This window comes from Poecilia formosa, unplaced genomic scaffold (genome assembly GCF_000485575.1).
Source record: "Poecilia formosa unplaced genomic scaffold, Poecilia_formosa-5.1.2 Scaffold574, whole genome shotgun sequence".
In the NCBI taxonomy this organism is placed as follows: Eukaryota; Metazoa; Chordata; class Actinopteri; order Cyprinodontiformes; family Poeciliidae; genus Poecilia; species Poecilia formosa.
In genome coordinates this window covers 171969-183085 of record NW_006800513.1, presented here as the reverse complement: position 1 = coordinate 183085, position 11117 = coordinate 171969, and the positions used below count along the sequence as shown (strand labels likewise).

The following is an 11117-nucleotide window of genomic DNA, read 5'->3' as shown; positions in this document are numbered from 1 at the left end:
GGATGGATGGATGGATGGATGGATGGATGGATGGATGGATGGATGGATGGATGGATGGATGGATGGATGGATGGATGGATGGATGGATGGATGGATTTTTATTCTTTGATCATATTAATATAAAATCCCTCAGATTCTCTGTCATCTAATCAGAACCAGGAACCAGAACCACTGCTGTGCTGTGTTTGGGTTTGGTAACTGTAGTAACTGGGTCGGCTCTGGTCCTGGACTCCTTCATCAGAAGTGGACAGGGATGGACCGGTTCTTCATAATATAGAATTCTGACTGGGTTCCTGATTCCAGAACCAAACAGAGTTAGAGACCTGAACAGAACCGGGTCACTAACTCTGACTAATCACTAAGGTCCAACAGAACCAAATGACCTCTGACCTCCAGCTCAGAGCTCTGCTGATCTGGACCCGATCAGCATCTCTGAGAGAAACCAGAGAATATTCCTGGTCCAAACCGGGTTCTGCTGTCCACCGGAAGCTGCTCAGTAAGGTTCCTCCAGGTCCTGGGTCGGTTCCTCCAGGGTTATGGTTCTGTCTGCAGGAACCAGATCTGGGTTTTATGGGTTTTAATGCCCTGGGTTGTGTCTGCAGGACGGCTACATTGACTTTGTGGAATACATCGCGGCCATCAGCCTGCTGCTGAAGGGAGAGATCAACCAGAAGCTGAAGTGGTACTTCAAGCTGTTCGATCAGGACGGGAACGGGAAGATTGATAAGGATGAGCTGGAGACCATCTTCACGGTGACGCTCTCTTCTTCTACATTTAAAAACCCAAAGCATGTTGGACCCTCTAGGCTTCTGTAGTAGCTCCATTACTCAGCTAATTAATGTGTCAAACCATCAGATTAAATCCACCTAAACCGTAAAAACTCTGCCACCTACTGGCAGAAATCGGCACCCACCTGCAGCCAGCAGGAACATGAAATCCAGGGACATTACAGCATTAAGAGGAAACCGTCCAGAACCTTGAGATGCCTCTGGAGGACGGAGGTCATCCTGAAACATTCACTACTGGCCACTCCGTTCTCTAAGCTGCTTGTTCTTTGTTCAGGAGCTGAAAAAAGTAGAAAAGTAAAACCGTCTGAGCTCCTTAAAACCACCTTAAAGACCTGAACAGCAGATTAATCCTAATCTATCAGGTAGAAATGGTACACAGAATTTATTAAGATTAACTTTGGAGTTCAGCTTCTGCTGGTCAGTTTAGCTTCAGAAGCTCCATTCTGGGTTTCCCTCTACAGGCTGCTGTTTGCAAAGTTAAAGATAATAATTGCAATAATTGGGCTTATGTTATAAAATAAATAAATGTGGCTTCATTAAGTCACATTTTAGCCACGTTATTCATTAATCTGTAAATGTGTAATATTTACTTCGAAGCTAAATATTTAGATTTCTATTTAATTTGAAACTTAATAGCTACAAGAAAACTTTATTTTGAAGAGAAATAATTATTTTGCTAATGAGTATGAATCTAAATATTTAGCTTAATAAGTACTTAAATTGAAGCTAAATAGTTAGCTAGCAAAATATTTATTTTGAAAACAGTTTCTCGCTGTTTGATGGTAAACATTTAGCTCGCTAAATAAATAATTAGCTTGATAACTTAATATTTACTTTGAAGCTAAATATAGTCCAGACTTCAGCGGTTCTGGATGGTTCTGATCGGTCAGGAAAGCTTCAAATACTCAGGAACAAACCGCTTCAGTTTTGGAGACTTGTCTTCTGGTCTGGTTCTGATGAGTGGAGCAAACATCTGTCTACTCCTCATCTTCCTCACTGCAGAAGGCTAAAAATACCAACCGGGTCCAAAGAGAGAGAAAGTTCCTGAAGGTTTAAGGAAATCCAAGTCAGCAGCCAGCAGAGATTAACTCTGAAATTAGCCTGGTGCTAATCTGCTGAATGAACTCTCAACTCTCTGTACTTAGAGTTGTCTGGTTCACCAGAACATCACTGGGTCCAACAGAACCACCTGGAAGGCTTTGCTATTATTTATCATCAGTTTTAATCTTTTATTATCTGATTTAATCGCAGATTCCAGCAGTGGGCTCAGCTAGCTAAAATGTTAGCTGTGCTAACCCTACAGCACAACTCATAAACATTAGTTCTGGTGACGCTAAAGTGCTTCACCAACATGATAATTAGCAGAAAGCTAATGCTAAAGAACTAATTCAACCATGTTGAAACAAGCAATGTGTCAATGACACATCAGAGATTATTGCTCTCTCCACAAAGTCTGGGAACTTTATTTGGCTAAGCTAAGTGTGCTAAACAAACAATTATCTCTGCTGTTAGTGGGTTAGCCTAGGACACCAGTGGATGTTTGGTGCTGTCAGATGGACAAGCAGGAGGTCCCTTGTTCTGATTGGTTTGATGACAGATCAGGACCAGAATCAGAACCAGAATCAGAACCAGTCTCTGTTTGAACACTGTGTTTGTCTCCCCCTGCAGGCCATCCAGGACATCACCCGGAACAGGGACATCGACCCAGAGGAGATCGTGACACTCATCTATGAGAAGATCGACGTGAAGGGTGAAGGTAAGAACAGCGCTCCGCTTCCCGTCCAGAGCCGGACTGGTATGGCGCCTCTGACCTCTGACCCGTCCCAGGTGAGCTGACGCTGGAGGAGTTCATTGACGGAGCCAAGGAGCACCCGGACATCATGGACATGCTGCGGACCCTGATGGATCTGACACCGGTTCTAGAGATCATTGTGAAAGGCCGCCAGCCCGCCGTTGAGAACTGACCAATCGCTGCGGCCACTCCAAATCGACCAATCACACACCAGACTCTGGGAGGACCCCTAAAATCAACCCATCCACACCAATCAAACCCACAGAACTTTAAACGGAGCCCAGCAGCCGTCCGGTTCTGGCCCAACTCAGGAATATGTCTGGGTTTTCGGAAGCTGCTGCTGCGGCTCGGACTTTCCGCCATGATGGATTTCATATGGCCGGATGTTTTTACCCTTCACAAAAACATTTCTACACTCATCTCTGAACAGTTTGATATTTAGTTAAAAAAAAATCATCATAAAATATTTTCACATTCCAGATATTCGATATCTGAAGGTTCAAAATTAAAGATGTTTCACAATATTTCTTAAATAATGAAAACATTTATCAATAACCACAAATCCAATATACAAACCTGCTTTAACAAAAAAAACATTAATTCTGATACAATCATAAATATTAAGCATCAGAAGTTTATCGGCCGGTCAGGAATCAGTTCATTAGCTCATCAAGAGAAGCTAACTGCTGCAGCTGTCGCACACCTGATTAACGTTTCCCATTCAAGGTCACAAACATGAAGTCATGTTTTTGAACAAAATGTCGAGTTCACTTTAACTCATGGATAATAATTTTAAAGGCTAACAAGTTATTAGCAAACAGCATCGTCTGACTGTTTCAGATTTGGTATGTGAATGTTGGCGACTGGGAGGAGAGCAGAGGGAAGTTCAAACTAAAACTGGACCCTCAACAGTCACCAGCGAATGATGCATCAAGTGTCAAAGTCAAGGCCAGGGGGCCACATCTGGCTCACCGTAGCTTTTTATGAGGGACACCTGAACAGAAGCTTCAGGATATTCAGGATAACAGTTGGTAGCTTAAATAGTCTCATTTAATCAAAGCAGTTTTATCAGTTTACTGCCAGATCGTTTTTTTATCTGCTGTCGTGGGAACTCCTGTATAATCAACAGATTTCCAAATGTTTTCATGCGAGTTATGAGTTTACTGCAAATTTTCCACAAGAATGGTAAAAAACATCGTATTTAAGTGATGCTATCTCCCACCTGTAGGTGGCAGTGTTTCATACTTCTACTACTCTGCTGGCTCAGCCTGACTTGATGTCATAGTTCACGATCTATACAGCGAGAAACAAAGAGTCACATTTACCGTCAAATATGAGCACAAATATGGTGTACTCTATAAATTTATTATTTCTAAATTAATGTTGATTGCAAAAAAAAAAACAAAAAAAAATCACACAAATTGTGAAATCCTGGCGGAACTCATCAATGACAGAACAGGGGGCAATATTTCATTTTAAGAACTTATAGATTGTAGACCGTTACTTATTAACATCAGTTTTAAGTGGGTTTCACATATTCAGGTTAATATGACTCAGAGTGAAACTGAGTCCGATTCCCTGAAGCACAGCAACACATCAGATAATCCACCTCCTTTGCTTCTGCTGCTCCTCCTTAAAGCTCTAAATATTAAACACGTCACCAAAAAACACCCTGAGTCTAGTTCAAACATTTACAGACACAGGACATCCTAATACCTGCTGCTCTGAACCAGTCCAGGGAGTTCAGAGCAGAACCGGGTCAGAGCAGAACCGGGCCATTGGAGTACAACAGCGTATTAGGCTGTGGTAGACAGAAAAAAAGCTAATTTGTACCAAAACATTTCCAGAAATGTTCTAAAAAATAAAATAAAAAAAACTCTAAGTTTCAAAAATGTTCAACTTTTAAAAATGTTTCTAATTTTTCCTTTATGAAAAATTTTAGGTTAATCTCAAAATTTCTGAGTTTTTGGCAGAAATATTAAACTTTTAAAACTCAGTAATTTTGCTAGAAATTTTCTTAAAATTTTGACTTTTTCCAAATTCAGAAATTAACTCTTTTTCAGTTTTTTTTTTTATTATCAGAAGTGCACTCTTTTTTTTTTTATCTACAATGGCCGTAATATGTTGCTGTATCGGAGGAAAACCCAGAAGTATTTAAACACACGAACGTAATGGCTACTGACATCTAGTGGTCAACACGGGAATTACAATGATTTGTTTTTTTCCTTTTGCTGTGAATTTAAGTTTTAAGAAAAACCCAAACTGTGGCCTTTAGTTTGAAGAATTTATTCTGTCATTTACTCCACATTTAGCCCTGCTATTTATAGTTGATGACCAGCAGCAGGCGGAACTCTGATAAAAACACCCGATTTTAATCCTCAGCTTGGAGCAATGATGATGATGATGAGGTGAGTAAGGTTACAGCTGTTAACTGGTCTTCATTCAGTCTCAATATAACAAAACTCATTTTTATTGTGAATGAAAACTGTGACTGTTTTGTGTTTTTGTTGCCTTATTAATAAAGTTTTTAAACAAGTGAACGTCAGTCACTTATTTCTTATTACATTTCTAATCAGTTTCACTGAAACTGATTCAATAAACGATAAAAGGAAACGGATCAGTGAAACTATGACTGGAAAACGTTATGCAGACGATGCTCTGATTTCCACAGATAACAGAAAAAACCCTGACATCTGATTGGCTGCTGAGATCACAATGAACAAATCAAAATGGAGGAAGTAAACAACCGTGTTAAACTTCTCAATGAGCAGAACAGGAAGTGCTTTTATTTTGATATTCTCAGCAGGACGGTTTCTTGTAATGTAACAGCTAGCTTAGCAGCGAGAGGTCGGAGGTCAGAGACGTTTATTTGGTTCCGAGATGATCCAAGTCATTAAATAAAGTGTGAAAAACTGGCAGTAAGACTCAAGTCTCAGACCACGAGTCCAAGTCGAGCTTTAAGTCCGAGTCGACTCTCATCTTTAGACTGAAGTCAAACAGACACTGAAGGGAGATGAACCGTTTATTAAAATAATTTTTTCAGCAGCTGTTTGGTCCAAGTCTCTAACAAGTCGTCTGTTCATCCTCCTCCTCTCCCATTCACGCTGTTGTCATGGTGATTATTGTCTCAAGTCAACACCGACCAGAACCAGATAAGTCCGTTCTCTCCTGGTCCCCAGTAGTTCTGTTGTGTGTTAGGTGGCCCTGCCCCCTGTTGACCTCGTGACCTCAGAGCTGTTTGCGTTTGTTGTTACTGCGCAACAGAGTGGCGTAGAGCCTCAGGAATGAGTAGCTGACCCCGACGGCGCAGTACACAGAGGTCGCCAGCAGCGGGAGGAACGGCAGCTTCTGTCGCCACGGTGATAATGGGAAAATGAACTCGCAGGCAATCGCCACAGCAGCCAGCCCCAGCAGGTAGACGACCTCCATGGGGCAGAGCAGAGAACCCTGAGACCTGAGAAGAGAGTAATCTGATTACATTCTGATGTCAGCCAGGTGTGTGTGTTTGCCTGGAGGGACCAGGTGTGTGTGTGGACCAGGTGTGTGTGTTCACCTGGAGGGACCAGGTGTGTGTGTTCACCTGGAGGGACCAGGTGTGTGTTTACCTGTGCAGGTTTCCCAGGGCAGTGAAGGAGTAGATGGTGAACATCACCATCAGACACACCTTGATGATCATCTCTGGAAAACATGCAGGAGAAACTCAGACGGCCTCCATTATTGTTATTATTATTATTATTATTAACACTCGGATGTAAATAATAATAATCCTGCTGAATTATGACGCATGTCTAGGGTTAATGATGGAAAAGTTGAATAAAATGCGGCTAAATAAGGCTCTCCCGTTTATCGATCAGTAAATTATCTGATGATTATTTTATGGATCGATCTGATTAATGGTTTCATACTGGACGTATTGACAGGTCAGTGAGCTTTTAACTCTCTGTACGGTTCCGGTTTGAACGGTCTCCAGCTGCTGCTCCAAAACATTCAAACGTCTAGGAAACATGAGCTGGCCTACAGGAAGTGATGTCATCACGCTTTGGGAACATGCCGAGTTATTCTCTTCATATTTCTGGATTTTCATAATTGAAAAACTGTTCAAAACCTTTCAAAATAAAGTTTTGTGACGAGAGCTTCCTGTTTACCTGCGGGGGTGAAGAGCAGCGGGAACAGCGAGTAATGTCCAGTGGTGGATAGGACCAGGAAGATCCCAGCATCCTCTCTGCTCTCCACAGCCAGGATGCTGCAGGGCAACACACAGAGGAGGGTTAATGCAGGGCAACAGCGCCCCATGTCAGGCTGGCAGATTCCAGCACAAAAACATAAAAACACAACTCTAAGAACCCAAATCTCATTGCATAACAGCTTCTAGAGACATTTTTTTTTTAAATTAACTAGATTAGTATCATTCCACTAGCTGACTCTGCCTCCTGGTGGACGTCTGACCTGAGTGGCAGCACGGCCAGCAGGATGGCTTTCTCGTGAACGTGCCAGCCGAACAGGAAGGAGGCCAGAGCACAGAGCAGCAGGCAGCGCAGGAAGGCCCGGTTGCCACGGCGCCGGCGCCAGATGGAGACCAGCGCCGGCTGTAAAGAGGAGAAAGGTTTCAAAGGATAGTTCTGGTGCATGCAGGCGGGCCGGGTCGATTCCGACTCACCAGAACAGCTAGCAGCGTGCAGAGCAGAGTGGCGGCCGGAGGGACGGACGGCAGGACGGCGTGCTGGACCTCCTGGACTAGACCACCCGTCATGGCGGCCCGGGGAAGCTCCGCCTCCTGCAGCAGCTTCAGACGGACGCCTGGAAGAAAACAGAGAGCGGTTCTGACCGGGTCGGGTTGGACGGATCACAGAACTGACTGCGGAGCGGCTTCCTCACCAAGCACCGCCAGCGCCTTGTCGGCGCCGCTGTAGAGCGCCCAGGCGTTGGGGGCCCAGTAGGCGTGACAGAGGCCTCGCCTGAAGGGGAAGAGCCGCGACACCACCTGGGACAGCTGGCCCTGAATGCACCACCAGCATCATCATCATCATCATCAGGTCTGAATAGTGCAAACTCGAGGTCTAGAGAAGCTGACGGGTGCAAATACGCATCAAACAGTCTGAGCGATAAAGTTTATCATCTGGTGGTGAAGTTGTGATAACAATAAGTCTATGGATGAGCCCATTTTCAAGACTAAAATCTTGAAAAATAATAATTTCTAAAACATTTTGATCTGCATCACTAATTATTTACTGATATTTATTGATAACCTTATTAAACAGAAACAAATACTAAAAAATAATTCTGACAATAAAACATCTTTGACATTTATTGTGAAAATCAAAATTCCGATCACAATAAATGATAAACGATACAATAATCGCCTCCGAACAGTAAACACGTGAATGATGTAAAAACAAACAGAAACGCAGAAAAACTAGAAGAAATAAAAAAGGGAAGATGTCATAAACAGCTTAACATGTAATTCTCCACAGAGCAGAAATCCTCCAGACCTCTAGAGGGAGTCTGGAGTTGGTAAAATTACCTACATAAGCATGCGGCTGCTCTGTCAAACTATACAAAATGTCTCAAAAACACATGCAACTTTCATCTGGCTGTCCATTTTAACAGAGGGTCAGGTTCAATACGGTGCTGGCTCCCCCTGGTGGCCTGGAGGAGTCTGCAGCACTTTCAGTTTTGTTATTCTTCAGTCGTTAGTGTAAAGGCGGGACTCACCATGGCAACAAAGGGGCCAAAGGACAGAGCGAAGACGGAGACGACGATGCTGCCCAGCGCCAGCAGCCGCAGTGGAGCGAAGCTGCTCCACCTGATGGAGCCGTCTGCAGGAGAACAGGGAGCATGAGGAGACCAGACCGGACCGGACCAGGACCAGGACCAGAACAAGAACCAGAACCAGAACCTGACCTGGCCGGTCCAGAGTGAAGCAGTAGCTCCTCAGCAGGAAGATCCCGTAAGCCGGCGCCACGTACAAGAAGATGTGTTTCAGGTTGAGCAGCACGGCGAACAGCAGCGCCCCCTGCAGGTGGCGAGACTGACCACACAACATCCATTAGTCACTTCCTCTCGATGGCCCGCCCTTCAAAATAAGAGTCTACCTGCAGGTGTCTGGCCACAGAGAGCAGGAGGAAGCCGAACAGGAAGCCGTTGTACTGGAAGTGGATGTCTGACAGGAAGCATGAAAGAAAACACTTCTTATGATGTCATCACCTGGACCCCCAGGTCCTGGTTCCCCATGTTCTGGACCGGGTCGGTCAGCAGAACCTCTCAGACCTGCAGCAGAGGAAGGATACGGTCGACGATGAGGAGGCCGAAGTTCCAGAGCAGCAGCACAGCGAGGACGAAGGACGGCTGGCTCAGAACGACCTGCGGAGCCTTCTGCACCCGAATGCACCGGCAGCACCTGGAGGACAGACCCAACCTGATTCAGGAGCAGAACCCGAGCCAGAACCTTCAGAACCGACACCAATGGGAACTCCAGGCCAATCAGATCTGGGAAAGGCGGGACAAGTTGGAAACTGACCAATGAGAGCTGAGAAAGAGAGCAGGACGTGGAGACGGTTCAGAACCAGGAAGTAGGTTCTGCTGGTTTCTTCCTTTTAAAGGGGAGTTTTTCCTCCCCACTGTCGCCACATGCGTGCTCAGAGGGAGGGATTGGTGTGAAGGGTGTTCAAAGTGGGGTCCGTGGGCCATATGTGGCCCTCTAGTTCAGTGTTTCCCAACTCTGGTCCTCAAGGCACACTACCCTGCATGTTTTAGGTATTTCCTTGCTGATTTCAATTGATGATTGATTGCAGTTCAACAAACGCCTGTTAATCAGTTGAATCAGGCACATTAAAGCAGGGAAACTTCTAAAACATGTAGGACAGTGTGCCTTGAGGACCAGAATTGGGAAAGACTGCTCTAGTTGATTTAAGATTATGCTTCTAAACTGGATCAAAACCAGCCTGCAGTCAGAAACTGGATGCAGACAGACAATTTTCATCTACAAGGTGACAAAATCTGAAAATTACTTTGAAAACATTCAGTAAAACAAATTATTTCTCATTTATGAAGGAGGTTTCTGTAATAATTAAAACCACAAACATAGAGAGACCTTTCCTCAGTTTCTGAGCCGATTAATACAGAAAGCAGTTTAAATCACACTGTCCTGTTCCTGAGTTTAGACTGTAAATATGTAAAAACAAAGAAAACAACCAAACCAAGAAACGACTAAACTCTAATCCTGTCCTGTAGGGACGCATCATAAAAACCCTGTTCATGTTTTAGATCCTCGATCATTTCCAGAGCTTCATCCTGCACTCAAACCTTCAGTCGCCATGGTTATGGAGCGGGACTTCCTGTCCCGGGGTGTGCGTGTTCTGGACTCACTCTCTGGCCGCGTAGATGAACAGCAGGTCGGTGCAGACCACTGACAGCCTCTGGAACAGAACCGTGGCCGGACTGGCGTAGTTCAGGTTGTCCAGCCGCAGCATGTCGCCGTCCCAGTGGCGCGCTGCCTGCGCTAGGCCCCGCTCCAGCCAGGCGAACAGCGGCGGGTAGTCCAGCGTCCACTCCGACGAGTTCTGGAGGCAGAGCAGCGGCAGTTAGACAGCGGCGGAGTCCGGGTTCTGCCCGGTCCGGGTCCTGAACACGGACTGACCTCATGGTACCAACGGGACAGCGGCAGGCTGTGGGTGATGGCCAGCCAGTTCCTGTGGACCTCAAAGTCTGTGGAGTGACTGGACACAACAGAACCATCAAACTAGAACTGGGTTATTTTAACCAGCTTTAAAACGCTGCTTAATTCGTTTTTAGTGTTTTTCTCCAATACTAACGTCAGTCCAGAGTAGCTGTGGCTCAGTCCAACCCAGTTATCAACACAACATATCATTAATAACATTTAAGTCAGTTTAAAACTTTTTGAACTGAATTAAAGCAATAAATTAACTTTTCTCGAACATTAAATTGGTTTCAGACTCTTTCAGTCAAACAGCGCCATCTTCCGGCTAATCAGCTACTATTGCTTCAGGTAAAAACACGTCAACTTAAACTCAGAATAAACTTTTATAATTTTTAATAAACAGTTCTAACATTATATAATATTTTATCCCTTCAGACCAACTCTAACAAACTTCACATTTATAATTTTAAACATTGATATTTAATTTTAAACATTTAGAAGCAGGTTGCTCGCTGCTAGCAGCCGGTTAGCCTGATGCTAAAATCAAAACCGTGGGTGTGGATCAGAACCGCGGGAAGGCAGCAGCCCACGCAGGATTGTTTCCACTCACTAAGCGTTGATGAAGAGACATTTGAACAGAGAAACTCCCACAGCTAAAGCCGTAAACCAGCTCCAGCTCTCCGCTTGCGCCGCCATGACAGCCAGTCAGGGGGCGGGACGGGGTGAAGGCGGAAACTTTATTGATACTAAACAAGTGGACATAACAGCACCGAGGTTCGGCCTGCTTCCGGTCTGATAAATACATCAGCTGTTATGTTGTCACATAGCTCTTTTCATCTCTTTACACGTTTTCTCTCCTTTAGATGTTTCTTACTAAAAC

General features: G+C 44.5%; 2 protein-coding genes across 2 annotated transcripts in view; one reads left to right on the top strand and one right to left on the bottom strand.

The window, feature by feature from the left end:
• Nucleotides 1-4456, top strand: part of guca1d (guanylate cyclase activator 1d) — a 5552-nt gene extending 1096 nt beyond the window's left edge. The window contains exons 2-4 of the mRNA XM_007540931.2: nt 603-752; nt 2457-2544; nt 2616-4456. Of these exons, the coding sequence (XP_007540993.1) occupies nt 603-752; nt 2457-2544; nt 2616-2752 (375 nt within the window). The 3' untranslated portion in view covers nt 2753-4456. The remainder of the gene's footprint in view (nt 1-602; nt 753-2456; nt 2545-2615) is intronic.
• Nucleotides 4457-5342: 886 nt separating this feature from the next.
• alg8 (ALG8 alpha-1,3-glucosyltransferase) lies at nt 5343-11024 on the bottom strand. The gene is made up of 13 exons (XM_007540930.2): nt 10848-11024; nt 10217-10295; nt 9946-10139; nt 8868-8977; nt 8673-8740; nt 8482-8608; nt 8293-8396; nt 7456-7576; nt 7238-7377; nt 7027-7166; nt 6726-6823; nt 6186-6258; nt 5343-6034 (listed from the first exon to the last, which is right to left on the bottom strand). The coding sequence occupies exons 1-13, from the start codon at nt 10931-10933 to the stop codon at nt 5809-5811; spliced, it is 1566 nt and encodes a 521-aa protein (XP_007540992.1). The 5' UTR covers nt 10934-11024; the 3' UTR covers nt 5343-5808.
• Between the last annotated feature and the right edge of the window lie 93 nt (nt 11025-11117).

What these genes read in the sequence shown, in the direction of transcription:
- alg8 (XM_007540930.2), bottom strand. Translation starts at nt 10,933, where the DNA reads ATGGCGGCGCAAGCGGAGAGCTGGAGCTGGTTTACGGCTTTAGCTGTG. An exon ending in TGTCCCGTTGGTACCATGAG is followed by an intron (nt 10,140 to 10,216) that starts GTCAGTCCGTGT and finishes CTCTGCCTCCAG; the next exon opens with AACTCGTCGGAGTGGACGCT. An exon ending in CTGTGGCCAGACACCTGCAG is followed by an intron (nt 8,609 to 8,672) that starts GTAGACTCTTAT and finishes TTGTGTGGTCAG; the next exon opens with TCTCGCCACCTGCAGGGGGC.